Source organism: Primulina huaijiensis, chromosome 1 (assembly GCF_012295235.1).
Source record: "Primulina huaijiensis isolate GDHJ02 chromosome 1, ASM1229523v2, whole genome shotgun sequence".
Taxonomy (NCBI): Eukaryota; Viridiplantae; Streptophyta; class Magnoliopsida; order Lamiales; family Gesneriaceae; genus Primulina; species Primulina huaijiensis.
The window spans coordinates 6,186,445-6,203,108 of NC_133306.1; the positions used below are offsets into that span (position 1 = coordinate 6,186,445).

At 34.7% G+C, this 16,664-nt stretch overlaps 1 protein-coding gene and 1 long non-coding RNA gene across 4 annotated transcripts; both read left to right on the top strand.

The window, feature by feature from the left end:
- The first annotated feature begins 740 nt into the window (after nt 1–740).
- On the top strand, nt 741–6,284 carry LOC140980287 (homeobox-leucine zipper protein MERISTEM L1-like). Of its 3 annotated transcripts, none has more exons than XM_073446040.1 (13): nt 741–979; nt 1,417–1,644; nt 2,147–2,425; nt 2,528–2,645; nt 2,749–2,937; nt 3,035–3,475; nt 3,566–3,667; nt 3,765–3,965; nt 4,048–4,222; nt 4,311–4,582; nt 4,719–4,814; nt 4,916–5,310; nt 5,939–6,284. In XM_073446040.1, exons 3-12 carry the CDS (start codon nt 2,205–2,207, stop codon nt 5,279–5,281), a joined length of 2,181 nt encoding a protein of 726 aa, XP_073302141.1. In that variant the 5' UTR covers nt 741–979; nt 1,417–1,644; nt 2,147–2,204; the 3' UTR covers nt 5,282–5,310; nt 5,939–6,284. The 3 variants fall into 3 exon arrangements, with proteins under 3 accessions (XP_073302141.1, XP_073302133.1, XP_073302149.1); XM_073446032.1 differs by having other exon boundaries at nt 4,916–5,300; nt 5,928–6,284; XM_073446048.1 differs by having other exon boundaries at nt 2,151–2,425; nt 4,916–5,300; nt 5,928–6,284.
- A 5,960-nt stretch (nt 6,285–12,244) lies between these two features.
- Nucleotides 12,245–14,299, top strand: LOC140980332 (uncharacterized). The gene is made up of 2 exons (XR_012175928.1): nt 12,245–12,516; nt 14,191–14,299. It is a non-coding gene; the product is annotated as an uncharacterized lncRNA (long non-coding RNA).
- Nucleotides 14,300–16,664: the final 2,365 nt, after the last annotated feature.

Genomic DNA, 16,664 nt, shown 5'->3' on the forward strand with positions numbered 1-16,664 from the left:
ATCCATAAAATCGAGTGTAAATATAACAAGAATTGAATCTAAATGATATTAGCCTAATCCAATGTAATTCATTAATGTATAATGATTTCAATTATGAATAAGATTACAAATATTCAAACAATACATCCATATGGTTGTAAAATACATGACAAATGTTCGACCATTATTATTAGATGGAAGAGTAGGTTTCGTGTGAAACGGTCTCACAAATTTTTATTTGTGAGACGGGTCAACTCTACCGATATTCACAATAAAAAATAATACTCTTAGCATAAAAAGTAATACTTTTTCATTGACGACCCAAATAAGATATTCGACTCATGAAATTGATCCGTGAGACCGTCTCACAAGAGTTTTTGTGTATATGGAAAATGAAATTTCAAGATTTAAAATTAGTATTCACATGCATGCCTGTCTGAAAAAAAGGGATAAACTCAACCCACGATATATATGTTTATATTTTTTGTAAAAATGAATTTAAAAAATCTCGATTTCGAAGAATATATATGAATTTACTATGCATGAAATTTACAGAGGAAATTTAAACCTGAGATACCAACCCCAAAGGCTTCTCTTTCTTGAGCAGTAAAGACTCGGCTCTCTCCTCACAAACCGCCATTAATGCTTTCGCACCCTCTCTACACGCTCCGCAATTACTCCTTCACTGCCACATCTTCCCCTTTTCCTTTCTTCATCACCCACCCTTCTTTGCAATTCTTTTTTCTTTTTTAATTAATACTGATAGTCTCTCTATTTTTTATTTTATCACCTCTTTTTGCTCATCCATTTATATCCCTTTCAATTCCCAAATACCACTATTCCTCTTAAATTCTATTCACAAGAAAAGCACCGTCGGCAATAAAACTTCCATTTTCCATCCGGGAAACTGGTTTTTAAGCCTCAGAACTATATCTCAGCCTTCGCTCTTTTGCTCAACCCTAATTCTTGAGATAGGGTTTCCTTTGAAGTTCCAGCAACTGTAAGTTCACTCAACATGCGTCTTTTTTTTTCAGATTTCGAGCTTCTGCTCACTTTTAAAATAACATGAAGCTCCATTTTCTGTGACGGGTTACCGAATTTAGCTGTCTTCTTTTTTCTTTTTGTTATTTCCGTTAAAAAAAATTTTTGTTTCAAGAGAGAATATTTGGGTTGGATCACTCCATCCTGTATCTTGCAAGCGTTTTATATAAACCCAGTTCGAAAAATTAACGTTGTTTGGTGTGATAGACTCACACCGTGTCAACTCTTTGTTTCCTTATATCCTTTTTTATTTTCTCCTCATTTTGGCCGTTTGGCTCTTTAGGAGAGAGGATAAAAAAAATTAAGTCTTGTTTGGAAGCTTGAAAACAAAAAACAAAACAAAAGTCCATTGTTAGTCTGTTGTTACATGTAACCATTTCGTTTGCTTTTTCTCAGATACTGCCAGAGAATCTGCTTAAACTCAACGCACTGACATTTAGAAGCCAAAAAGCTAGCTAAGCCCCAATTTCAGATAGAGAGAAAGGAAGTACAAGTTTTAGTACAGAACTCCCTAGGGTTTGTTGGTAAATATGTGCAGCTTCAACAACTGATGCTTAGGCATGGTGGAATCACATCTCCAGCAAGCTAAGTCTGAAGATCTCCATTCTTGAATAGATTAGCGAGGTAGGGAGTTTATTTTATAATAAAGTACACTTTTTTCCTACTATTTGAGTCGTTCTAGATTGAATTTAATGTTCGCCTACCATGTTAATCATGCACCCTCGTCTTTAAGAAGTTCAATTCTGAGGAAACAGCATGCGAAATGGACAACCTATTTAATGGCGCATTGTGGCTTGTCAAGAGTCAATCATTTCCTTTTCCTCTTTTGTTTTCTCTGGAAAAAAATAATAATTTCTAGATCGGATTACTGTAACAGAGCTAGGACTAAAGATTAATTAATAATTCCTCACTAGATCCTTCTCAGAATACTAGCGAAAATAAGTTTTAATGGCTATTTTTATGTGCATATATTTTCCGTTGTGGAGTAAAGAAACAGATCTGGTGCCCTGATAGAATCATTAATTGTTCCAAGATTTAGCCAGATTTTTGTTTGTTGTTACCTTTCTCCAATATATAGAGTAATTATAATTATCAGATCTGATTTCAAGTCAATTTTTCTCGTCAGATAGAAAAGAGTCTACTTTCGTGGGAACCTCCAGTGCGTAGCGGATTATAAAGTAGAAATGTTTCAGCCAAACATGTTCGACAGCCACCATCACTTGCTAGACTTGGGGCATAAAAGCCCAGAAAATGAGTTGGACCTTATTCGGGACGAAGAGTATGAGAGCAAATCGGGAACTGATATAATGGAAGCCCCCTCCTGTGACGATCTAGATCCCAATCAACGTCCCAAGAAGAAGAGATATCATCGCCACACTCAGCACCAAATACAGGAAATGGAATCGTATGCTCCCATTTTCTTTTGTAACTAAAACCTTTGATTAATTTATACATTAATCTTTCATTTTCCTTTTTTTTCCGGCTTTGTAACGTGCTGTCTGAACAGGTTTTTTAAGGAATGCCCTCATCCTGATGATAAACAAAGGAAAGAGCTTGGCCGTCGACTGGCTTTGGAACCATTGCAAATTAAATTTTGGTTCCAAAACAAACGCACTCAAATGAAGGTGATGTGAACCTTTTCTTTCACATTTTTGGTATGTTGTCGATGACATTTATATCAGTTTTTGCTGTTTTTGATTGTCATTAAAGTTTGAGGATCAATTGCAGGCCCAACATGAACGCCATGAGAACACACAGCTGAGATCCGACAATGATAAGCTTCGTGCGGAGAACGTACGTTACAAAGAAGCTCTCGGCAACGCTACCTGTCCAAACTGTGGAGGCCCGGCAGCCATTGGTGAAATGTCATTTGATGAACAGCATCTTAGGATTGAAAATGCTCGCTTAAGAGAAGAGGTATGTTGTTATTAAATTACGTCGAAATTCGAACCATTAAATTGTTTAAAGGCATTGATGAAACTGTGCAAATATTACTAATATGATGTATTTCCAGATCGATAGGATTTCAGGAATTGCCGCGAAGTATGTTGGAAAACCAATGCTCACTTATCCTCATCTGTCACCTGGAGCATCTCGTTCACTTGATCTTGCAGTGGGAAATTTCGTGTCACATGCAAGCATGTCTGCAGGAGAGATATACGGAGCAGCTGATCTTCTTAGGTCGGTATCTGGCCCAAGTGATTCTGAAAAGCCAATGATTATTGAGCTTGCTGTTGCAGCAATGGAGGAGTTGTTCAGGATGGCTCAAACTGGAGAGCCCTTATGGATTCCTGGCACTGGTAATTCTGCTGAGACTTTGAACGAAGAGGAGTATATAAGGACGTTCCCTCGTGGGATTGGGCCGAAGCCTTTGGGATTGAAATCTGAAGCTTCTCGTGAGTCGACCGTCGTGATTATGAATCACATTAACTTGGTGGAAATTCTGATGGATGCTGTATGGTTTCATTATTATATTTGGTATCGGATTTTGTAGGTTTTTTTGTTCGGTTTGGAAATCATTTGGTTCTTGATTTCTGATTTGCAGAATCAATGGTCAAGTGTGTTTTCTAGTATTGTTTCAAGAGCAATGACTTTGGAAATCTTATCTACTGGTGTGGCTGGTAACTACAATGGAGCTTTACAAGTGGTATGTGTGGTGATAAGTTAAAGCGAACTTTCTAATATTCTGTATACCTGAAGTTATAATCTTTTCTTAATTAATTCTCTATTTGATTTGATTCCAGATGACTGCTGAGTTCCAAGTCCCCTCTCCTTTGGTCCCGACCCGTGAAAACTATTTCGTACGATATTGCAAACATCACACTGATGGAGTTTGGGCTGTAGTTGATGTCTCTTTGGACAACCTAAGACCTACTTCTATATCAAGATGTAGAAGGAGGCCATCTGGTTGTTTGATTCAAGAATTGCCTAACGGCTACTCCAAAGTATGGCCAAATTCACATTCTAATAAGAAATTTATGTCAAAAATAAATTTATCTAATCAAATTCGGGACAACCTTATGCTAGGTTACATGGGTTGAACATGTAGAAGTGGATGACAGAGCGGTTCATAGCATATACAAAACACTAGTCAACTCAGGGCTTGCATTCGGGGCAAGACGCTGGGTTGCAACCCTTGACCGACAATGTGAACGACTAGCAAGTGTTATGGCTAATAACATCACAGCTGGAGAAGCCGGGGGTACATAATAAAGAATATCGTTGCACGACAGTTTCCTCAGTACAATAATATTTTCGAGATTTCAATCTAATTATATACTGTGGTGCAGTGATATCCTCCCCAGAGGGTAGAAAGAGTATGCTGAAGCTAGCGGAACGAATGGTGATGAGTTTTTGCACTGGCGTTGGTGCTTCTACGGCACATACATGGACAACGTTGTCCGGAAGTGGAGCTGATGATGTTCGAGTCATGACCAGAAAAAGTGTCGATGATCCAGGCAGACCTCCTGGGATTGTGCTTAGTGCTGCAACTTCGTTTTGGCTGCCAGTTCCACCAAAACGAGTTTTTGATTTCCTGCGGGATGAGAATTCGAGAAGCGAGGTATTAGTGAGATAATTTCTATTAGCTATAACATACGCATACTAATTAGTGGGGTACATAACATATTTTTCTTTAGATCCAGCTTATCTAGATTGCTACATTATCTTAATAAATTCTCTCTTTTGTATCATTAAAGTGGGATATTCTTTCAAATGGCGGACTTGTGCAAGAAATGGCGCACATAGCAAATGGTCGTGATCCAGGAAACTCAGTTTCTTTACTGCGCGTAAATGTAAGTTACAATTAATAACACTCCACTCATCAATCATGTTAATCAATTCTATATATTTACTAGAAGCGGATGTCCTAACTTCAAGATGAATCTTAATGTAGAGTTCAAACTCAAGCCAAAGCAATATGCTGATACTACAAGAGAGCTGCACTGAATCAACCGGATCCTATGTTATTTACGCGCCAGTCGACATTGTTGCGATGAATGTTGTCTTAAGCGGTGGCGACCCCGATTATGTGGCCCTCCTACCGTCTGGTTTTGCTATACTTCCTAATGTACCAAACAATCAGGCAGGAGAAATTCCTGAGGTTGGATCCGGTGGATCTTTGCTCACAGTTGCCTTTCAGATACTTGTAGATTCTGTTCCAACAGCTAAACTTTCTCTGGGCTCGGTTGCAACGGTTAATAGCCTTATTAAATGCACTGTTGAAAGGATCAAAAGTGCAGTACTGGGTGAGGGTGCATGACCAAAACATCATCGTCAAGGTACTTTTTTGTGAGCTTGCTACTTTGTTGCCTGCAAAGTCATGACTTGTTATACAAATTTGGTCAGTCTTGATTTCCTGATAATGTTGGTCCTGATCCCATTTCAGTTTAATTCTGTTTGCCATGATACCATATCAGTTTTAGGATGGAACTTTCCTCTTCCATCTTATATCCTACTGGTACTGTATCCATGATGTGTAAATTGCTATTCCATAGGCGCATATAAATTACTGTAAAATGTTTCTTGTGTCATCCACCATTCTAAATTTGAACACTACATAGAGCAGAAGACCATCTGGAATGTGATTCGATCGGTTTACGAGTGGATCAAAGTTCACAAGTTACTAGTACCCTTATGTTTCATTTGAATCGATGGATTTCAAATCTATAAAATTCAAATGTATTTTTGTAGTTTTAGATAAAGCAATACAATAAACTTCAAATACACCTTTTACCTATTAATTCTGATGAATTTAAGTTAACCCAATAATGAAGACATTTGAAATATTTAAGATTCAATCTATTATTTCATTATTTATAATAAAACTATAATTCAAATCCATCTTCTAAAACCTTAGTTTTTTGGGATTTTTTTCAAACGTTTAGCTTAATGACTGTATTTTGCAGCGATGAACGAGAAGAAGTAGTGATGCTGAAGAACAGGTTTGTTTACGTAAAGGACGGGAAGCAAGGGAAGAAGTCAAGAACGAACCTGGCATATATCCTTGCCTTGTGGTGTTTATCTTGGATTCAATAAATGAATGCAGATGGATTTTCACTGCCCTGCAAGGGTAATTGGTTCGGGTATTGACTCTGCCTACATATTAAAGATGATCAAGTAAACAAGAACCTTGTTAATTTGTATTGTCAAACCAAACTATTTATGAATCTTTTGTTTCGTTTTGTGATCGGAGTTAGAAGTAATTCCTTTTGTCACTCGGAAGAGTTTTTTATTTCCAAAAAAAAAAAAAATAGTTGTTATTATGCATTTTGCTTATATTATTTTTATTGTTTCTCCAAGAATATAAATATTCATTGGCCTCGCAGTTTGCATGCATGTTCGTTTTTTATTGGGGAAAAAAATTTCAACACCCCGTAAACAAAAACAATTTACTTGACATGTTTTGAATATGTTTTCTTTGTAATAATTTTTTCCCATTTTTTTTCTCTTTTTAACAATTCTTTTTATTTATTTTTTTATTGTGGTCGAATTCATTATTATATATTTTATATGCATATTTCTATCTTTAATATTGTTAAACATTGTTGTTTTAACAATTTTAGTGATAATATTTTATTGTAATCAATTTGACATGCCCGTTAAAAATCAAAATTTCAAATTAGCCATCACGTTCGGAGAATTAAGTTGAATATTAAAAAGGGAAAACTATATTTTTAATCTTACATATTTAATATTTTGTGATTTTGGTCTTTTATTTTGCAAATTTCGGTTTTAATTATGTATCTGTGATTTTTTTTGACAATTTTGGTAACATTCGGCACCATATCAACATCACATATAGAAAAAGAACAAATATGACAAATTAAGATTGAAATTTTATAATACATATTATCAAACATATAGAAAAAGAACAAATATGACAAATTAAGATTGAAATTTTATAATACATATTATCAAAATCACAAATTGGCAAAATCGAAATGTAATTTTTCCATAGTAAAACTAAGAATAGATAATGCACAATAGAGTACTTTATGTTTGTATATCCATTTTAACAACTTTGGAATTTAATTTTGAAGTAATCTAAACTGTTTGATGAAATGACTAAAAAAGATATTAAATTGAAAATAAAAATAACATATCTATTTTGCAATTTCAAATATTATAAAACTTGAGAAAAGATATACCACAGGACGATGCTCTCTACACCAAACAGTGCATGAAACTTGAGAATATCTCTCATCAAATCGTCTTTTGGCGTCAGCTCCTCTGAATCAAACCAGTAGCCTGTAATCATTATATATATATATATATAGGCTAATCATTATATATATATATATATATATAAGTATATGTATAACCTAACATTTAGTGAGGTCACCCTGCCAACTGAAAATTTAATGCAACGAAATACTAAGGTAGTTGGAATTATAAATGATGGGAAGAAATATTTGCAGGCCTCAGCTGTATGGAAAAAGGCGGCCAACCACAATAGATTATTCGATCGATCAAACGAAATTAAACTCGATTATTTGAAAAGAATATGTATAAAAATTAAAATTTTATGACTCGATTATAAAACTTAATGTGAATACCTGTGGTTATACTTGAAATATATATAAATGGTAGTGAGTTTATTAATTAATTATGTATACATGATTATATTTTCTAAAATAATATATCAATATTAATTGACCCAAATTGAATCTTCAATATTAATCCAATTATGGATAGGTATTATAACATTGTTAAAAATCTATTAAAAATCCCTTAAAAGGAAAAAGCTTTTAACAAATATTTGTTTACTTATTTTTTGGTGTTTTTAATTAAATATATACATTATTATATATTTGACTTATTATTTGATATTAATCTTGATACATTAAATTTTAAAAATTTATTTTCATTAAAAATTATTGTCCAGTTCAATCATTGAGATATAAAATCATGTATCCGTCCCTGCTATTGGCTCGTAGTCCACTTTCTCCTCGAAAATCCCATTCTCCAAGGTCGCCCTCTCGTTCTAGGTTTCTGTTCCCAATCGGTGGGCCACTATTCCTCGGCAATCCTCCCTCAAAGCTGTCCCAACCCGCTACCCATCTCCTCCTTCAGTCCGATATCGCTTCATACTTCATTAAACTATGTGCCCTTAATTTACTCAAAAAAGACCTCTTTTCCTCACAATTTACGTTTTTTGATCTATTTATAATGCGCAGAAGCTGTTGGCCTATTTTTTAACGATCTTCTGAAAATGTGTTTGAAGAATTGTTGTTAGATTATATTTGTGGAAGATTTTGTGAAAACCAAATTTCAGTAGAAAACCTAGCTATTTCAGCATTACTATTGAATTTTTTGCATACTTCAACCGAAACCTTATTAAGCTTATTACTGTAAGTGAGCTTATGTTTTAATTGTATAATTTGATTTAAACTTACCAACACGTATGCTATGTGTTTAAAGTCTGATATCTCTATATTTGAAGCACAAAATTTTTTGAACAATAATAGCGATATATTTCGAACATTACTGATTATTGATTCATACATCATTCTTTAGAAAATTAAAATATAAGAGACTGATATCAGTTAGGCTCATAAGAAGGAACAACTCCAGTCAAGATAAAGGAGAACAATTCAAATGCTCTAGTTTATGCTTTGATTAAAGAAGAGACTAATAATTCAAAAGATGTCGTGGCAGGTACCATTCTAATCAACAAGATGCCTGCTCATGTGCTATTTGATTGTTGTGCTATGTGTTCATTTATAGCCAAGAGATTTGCCAAGAAATTATGAGCTAAACCTAGTACCCTAGAGGAACTATATAGAATAGCAACTCTTGTAAATCGAACAATAGAAAATCGTACTCTATATCGAGACATCATCATTCTTATAGGAAATGAGAATTTCAAGGAAAACATAATCCAACTACACGTGCTATAATTCGATGTTATTCTTGGGATGAATTGGTAATCTAAGAACCAGGCCGTTATAGACTGTCGTGGAAAGACGGTGCCACTAAGTCTACAAGTTTTGAAGAACTGATATTCCATGGCAAGACCAAGGAACACGAGACTCCTTCTCAAGCGTGGAAAGATATAGGAGGATGTGAAGTTGTTTACCTTGAGATGATAAATGAGTTTAAGGAATATGCCAATATCATAATAGAAGACATTTTAGTGGTTAGAAAATTTGCTGATATTCTTCTTGAAGATATGTCAGTTGCGACCCGGGTTGATAAATTGAATTCAAATTAACTTGACACCTGGGGTAGCACCTATTTCGAAGGCATCACACAGAATGGCACCAGAGGAACTCGAGGAACTCAAAGAACTCAAAAAATAACTGCAAGAATTGTTAGATAAGAAACAAATAGGGCCAAGTGCATTACTTGTCTTATTTGTCAAGAAGAATGATGAAATAATGAGATTGTGCACGGATTAACGAGAGTTGAAAAAGATCACAATCAAGAACAAATGCTCACTTCCAAGAATCGATGACTTATTTGACAAGCTGAAATGAGCTAAAATATTTTAAAAGCTTGACTTGCGATCATGATATCATCAACTGAAGATTAAGGTGGAAAATGTTCTTAAAACTTCATATAGAACGAGATATGAATATTATGAATTCACAGTTATGTTTTTTGGCTTAACGAATGTCCCCACAGTTTTCATAGATCTCATGAATCGGGGATTTTCAAGCCATTTCTTGACAAGTTCTTGATATTCTCTATTGACGACATATTTGTCTACTCTTCAAGCAAAGAATACTGCGAAGAGCACCTCCGAATGACTCTCCGAACCTTAAGAGAGAAAGAGCTTTACGTCAAATTCAAGAAATGTGAAATTTGACTAGATAATATGACTTTCCTGGGTCACATAATATCATCTGACAATGTATCAGTTGACACTGCAAAAGTAAAAGCGATTATGGAGTGGCCAAGACCAAATAATGTGACCAAGATTAGAAGTTTGGAAGGCCTGGTATGCTACTATCAGAAGTTTGTTGAAAGAATTTTTGCGATAATGGTGCCACTCACTGAACTCACACAAAGAACTCTAAATTCAGTTGGAGTGAATATTGTGAGAAGATTTTCAAATTATTGAAGAGAAAGTTAGCTTTTACTCCAATTCTTGTACTGCCCACGAACAACAAAGAGATCACCATTTATAGCGATGCATCGAAGCAAGGAGACAGATATCTACTCATGCAAGAGGGAAATGTGATTGTACACACGTAAAGACAGTCAAAGTTGTATGAACAGAATTACCTTGCACACGATCTTCAGATAGTTGCAGTGGTGTTCGACCTAAAGATTTTGAAGCATTATTTGTATGGGCTAAATGCGAAATCTTCACCAACTACCAGAGTCATAAATATTTGTTCACACACAAAAAAAAATTAAATATGAGACAACCAAGGTTGATAGAACTCTTGAAAAACTATGATATGACAATCAGCTACCATCAGAGGAAGCCAACAAAGTGGCTGACGAACTGAGTCACAAGAACATGTGAAAGATGATACTCTCTTATCTATCTGCTGAACCATGTATGCATGAGAAAATTAAGCTAAGTCATGACCAATATCCTAATTTGACAACAAAATTAAAGCTCGAGTCAAGGAACGAAAATTCTGAATATCAAAGAGACCCCAACGACATAATTTGGATGCAAGATAAACTGTGTGCCAAATGTTGAAAATATACGACAAGAAGTCATGTCAGAAGCACACAAGTCAAAATTTCCACTCATCCTGGAAACAAAAAATGTACAAAGATCTAAAGAAGAAATTTCGGTGGAGCAAATAAAGAGAGATGTTGTAAATTTTGTTTTCAAGTGCTTGGTAAGCTAACAAGTGAAAACCGTACACAAAGACCCGGTGGATTACTTCAACCATTATAAATACCAGAATAGAAATGAGAGCACATTTAAATGGATTTCCTAGTGGGATTTCCAAAATCGCGACAGAGCCACAATAGGATGTGGGTGATTATGGATAGACTCACTAAATCCAAACATTTCCTACCATATGCATGAACTACAATTCAAAAAATTGGCAGCCCTCTACATTGATAATATAGTGAGATTATATGGATTTTCGGTCAGCATTATCTCTGACAGAGGCCCGAGATTTTGGAAAAGTTTCCAAGAGGCAATGGGTATGAAGTTAACTCTTAGCACATCATACCACTCTCAGACTGATGGACAGGCCAAGAGAGCTATTCAAACATTCAAAGACATGTTGCACTCATGTGTGTTTGACTTCAGATCAAACTGGAGTGATCACCTATCTCTAGTAGAGTTTGCCTATAGGAACAACTCTCATAGCAGTTTAGGTATGAATCCTTATGAAGCACTTGATGGAAGAATGTGTCGATCACCCCTGCATTGAGATCAAGTGGGAGAGAAAGTTATCACCGGACCTGAACTCGTTCAAGCCATTGTGGATAAAGTTAAGGTCATTAAGAAAAAACTCAAAGTAGCTCAAGATCTTCAGAAGAATTGGGAAGACATAAAAAGGAGACTATTAATATTTAAAGTTGGGGAAAAATTACACGTGAAGATCCATCCGATGAAAAGAGTAATTCAATTCGACAAAATCGGAAACTTGAATCCAAAATACGTGAGACCGTTTGAAATATTGAAAAAAATAGGTACATTAGCTAGCGAATTGGCTTTACTCCTCTTTCCGTATAGGCATCGAACATCGGAAAGAGTATTGGGTTGAGCATGAGTGTTAAATCTTGTAATGTTATAAATATAAATATATATTATGTAACGTCCCGAAAAATTTGAAGATTCACGTAAACCACATGCATGCAAATTATTAAATTTTTTTGGTATTTTATTAAATTCTTTTAAAGCATAAAATGCATGTTTATTTTATTAATTTGTGTTTAATTATTTTTAGTCATTTTATGCATTACTATTGCATGGTAGAATTTAATTCATGAAATTTTAAAGGTTCATGCATTAAAGATTTTTAAGTTGCATTTCGCGCTCGAACGAGGAACGGAGACCGGAGAATTTTTAGAAAAAATTATTTTATTACATGATAAAATTTTTATTAATTATTATAAGATGTTTTAAGTGTATTTTTCAAAAATAGAAATTTTTGGGTATTTTTACCCGCAAGATTTTAATTTTTAACGGTGTGCAAATTTTATCGAATCGTGGGACTTTTGAGGGTTCGGCTAATATTTTCAAAAATTTTTCAACACGAAATATTTTTCGGAGATATGTTTGGACTTAATAGGCCTACTTGTAAACCTAATAGGCTTAAAACCTTTTTAAAACCTTTAAATGATTATTTAAAACCCATTAATTATTAATTAACTATTTATATATCACCTAATCACTCATTAAACCTAATGGTCCCTACACTAGCCGACACCTTCCCCTTCCTCAATAAAATCCTCTCAGTTTCAGCCCCTTCCATAGCCAAACTTCGGCAATCACATTTCTTCCAAAAAGAAATTCCCGGCGCTCTCCCGACGTCGATCTTCGATCTCCTTGCGTGGAAAAATCANTAAGTTGGAGACGTGACCTTGTTGAGTTGGGAGGGAGATGAGCGAATTCCTTGATGCTTTGGATCGTTGGTGAGGAGATCGGCGGCTTTGCTCGAACCGGCTGTGCTAAGGCCGAACCAAGCCATGGACCAGACCCTGGTGGGTCTGAGCCACGGCCTAGTAAGGCCAGACCATTGCTGGAACAAGCCTTGTAGCCGATCGGGCCTGGGGTAGTGGGTTCGGACGCGAGGTGCGTTTGAGGGGTGATCTTCGAGCAGGCGAGCTGTGCTTCTTGCATGGGAGTGCCGTGAGTTCTTTGGGTCCAGAGGGGTCTTAGAGTGGTCTTAGTGAGGTGGTTTAGTAGCTGGTCTCATCGGTGGCGTGCTAGGACGCGTAGAATGGAAGTAATGTATTAGGATCGTGTATTAGGAAAGAGCAAATTTCCAGCAGCAGGATGGCCCGTTCTTCGAAAGTTTTGGGGTCTGATTTTAATGGTTTTAGGACCTTTTAAGTGTTTATAAGATGTGGTAAAAAGTTGGGGGTCGATTCGGGTTAAAACCGGAACCCCGGTCCAAGTTTTAAAACTAATCGGTTAAGTTGTATAATGAGCTCGAGTTTATGTTAGGGATGCTTTTAAATATGTTTTTGGACATTTTTAAGAGGTTGGTAAGTTTCGGATCAAAATAATAAGTTTTTTGGATTTATCCGGGATCTTGCCGCCGCACGAAACGTTAAATAAAGAATTAACTGAAACGCCTAGATTTAAGCTTAATAAAATTATGGAAAATTATATTTAAGCTCAAATAATTATTAGAAGTCTAAGTTTTTAATTTGGGAATTTTATGCTAAGGTTTGGTTTAATTAGGGATTAAAACGCATTTATAAGTTATAGTTAAAGATTTATTTCAAAGTCATCGATTTAAGTCAAATAAAAATATGAGAAAATTCTTGTAGGCTTAAATAATTATTTGGGACATGTTAGAGTCAATGGAATTAAGAAAATGTCAAAAAACGTGGAATTTTACGTCTAGGGGAAAAACCGAAATTTTGGGTTCCATGGGCAAAATGGTCATTTTGCGACCGTGGTGAGTTTTTATTCCTGGCAGCACCCTGAGCACAAATTTATGATATTTTAAACGTTCATGCATCATGGTTCACGATTTTTAAGATTTTATGAAGATATACGTCGAATGCTTGGATTTAAGAAAAATTGCATTGGTGCATGATTTTTATAAGTGATGAAAATGGTAATGTTTTGAATGATGAGAATTAGTTGTGGCTATCGAAGTATATGTAAATGTTTAAGACGTATATGTAAATGCTGATGATAAGGCATAGGCACAGTGGATGGGTGATCCTGTCACTGATGTCCGTCAGCCGCCGGATACCGCGATTCTATGTATGATGGATCCATCGTAAATGATGAATGATGTACGATAGTCACTTCTAATTAACTGAATTCACTAAAGGAAATGATAAACGATGAATGATGAACGATGAATGATAACGATAACTGATAATGATGAATGATGAATGACACGTCATGATTTTACACGAAACGTTTATGTTACGTTTTTAAAGTTCCTGAAAGATATGTTGAGTATGATATTTTTCACTCCTGCGTGCTATGTATATGTACTTGTTATTCTTGGTAAATGTGTGTTGAGTCTTTAGACTCACTAGGCGTGTGTGATGCAGGTGAGCTTAATGATGAGGAGACTGGAGGTGCCGAACTCTGAGTAGGCAGACTTGGTGCGGTAACACAACCCGAGGACCACATATTTTCCGCATTATGATTTATGAGATTGAAATGAGATAAACATTTTTATACGTTGATGATTTTAAGATTTTATTATTTTATGATTATTTTAAACTGCACGATTTTACTTTCAAATATTTAAGATCATTTTTAAATATTATATTTTTTGTAGATAGCATGCATGCGAAACGTTTAAATGTTATTTTGAAAATGTGAGCTTAAAAAAAAACTATTTCCGCATTTTTAAAACTAGTAGACGTCACATATTATGTATATATCATATATTATTATTATTATTATTATTATTATTATTATTATTTGTTTATGTTTCTACCTATTTCATGGTCGTCGGTTGCAGATTAATATAAATGATAAATATTTTTATAATAATGCCCAAGTGAATTTTATTACAAAAATATAGATAAATATAGAGAACAATAGAAAAGTTTGTATTTAGTATTTATCGACTTAGAAAAAATGTATGATATAGTGATTAGAGAATTAATCTGGTGGATACCTTGAAGGAGCTATCTGCCTCACTGCTACATCGAGATCATTAAAGTTATGTATAAAGGTGTCGTAACTAATGTTAGGTCTGTTGGAATTTCCTGTGACAGTAGGACTTCATCAAGGATTGGCTTTAAGCCCATTCCTCTTTGCTTTAGTTATGGATGAAGTGACGGAACAAATTTAGGATGAGGTACCTTTGTGTATTTGTCTGTAAATAATATTGTCCAAATATAGTAAACTAAAGAATATGTAAATAAAAAATTAGATAGATGGTGCGAAGCTCTTGAGAGTAAATGTTTTAGAATTAAGCGCTCAAAAACAAAATATGTATTTTGTAACTTTGGTCCTGAATCTAGACGAATGTGAAGTATAATTGAGATTGACGGATAAGAAGTCCCAGAGTGAAGATTTTCGCTATTTATGATCTATTATCCAAAAAAACTGTGGACATTAGAGATGATAAAGACCATATGATTAAAGCAGGATGGATGAATGGAGGATAACATCAAAAGTCTTATGCCATAGAAGGATGTCTGTGAAATTGGAAGGAAAATGTTAGTCTGTGAAATTGGAAGGAAAATGTTATAAGATTATTGTTTGACCAACTATATTTTATAGCTTGGAGTATTGGGCCTCTACAGAACTATATATGCATAAGATGACGGTAGCAAATATTCGTATGTGAAGATGAATGCGCGACAAAACGTAACAATGATAAAATTATGAATGAAAGAATGATGAGATATTTAGGTGTAGCCCCCATAAATCATAAGATTAGGGAAAGACGTCTAACATAGTTTGGTAATATTAAGAGGAGACCAAACACGATACCATCCTCCGACATATCTTAAATTGTCAGGATAATTGAAGGATTAGAAGAAGGGGTAGCCAATTTAAAACTTGTATAAATGTGATTAATAAGGATATCTTAGATCTTGGATTAAAAGATGACAAGTGGGAAAATCATTTAGTTTGAAGAATTAATATTCATGTAGCTGATTTCACAACTACCAGAATTGTGCTATGATGTTGATGATGATATACGTACAATAATATATAAAGCTATATTATTTGACCAATTTTATATCATTGTTTATTTGTAGGTAAATATTAGTGAAAAGTTTATCAACTTAGCCTATTATATTTCATTGGTTAATTTGGTATAATTAATTTTTTAAAAAGCCTCTTGTTGAATTATTTTGTTTAATTTTTTTTTAATTTACTAATAAACATTTAGATATTTGAAAAATATAACTATGATTGTCTAATGTGTTCGATGGATCTAATGGATCCAACCCGTTAAACTTTAGATATAGATCAGATGTGTATTTAAATTTTATCGATTTAGGTGTGCATGCGTTTTTTCAAAATTTTTATTGGTTCGATCTTAAATTCCAGTGAAGTCGGCCTATTTTCATCTTTAGACACCAAAGTAGATGCACAGGCTGCTATGACCGGATTACGCATAACACACTCCCACATCAAAAGGTGGGATGTTAGTTGCTATTAGTTAATATACACACATGGACATAAAAGTGTTGGACACCACTATAACACGTTTTTTCCTTCTTGTATATAAACATACAATTGTACAGATAAAGGGTATGAGAATTGAGAAATAAAATAAGACGTTTTTCCCTCCACACAACAGTATTCAACATGGTATCAGAGCATTGAATGATCAGTACATTTCTGAATTCACTTGAGATTGAGTTCGGGAATTTTTTCTCCGCTGGCTTCACGATTGAATAGTGCGGAGGAATTTCATTTTGAAGATGGCTGTGAATCCTAATTTCAACGATTCGATATTCCTCATTTCCTCCATTCTTCGGATACTCCAGGTATGAATCTTGTCACTGATCAATTGATAGGTACGGAGAACTATGGTGTGTGGAGTCGCACG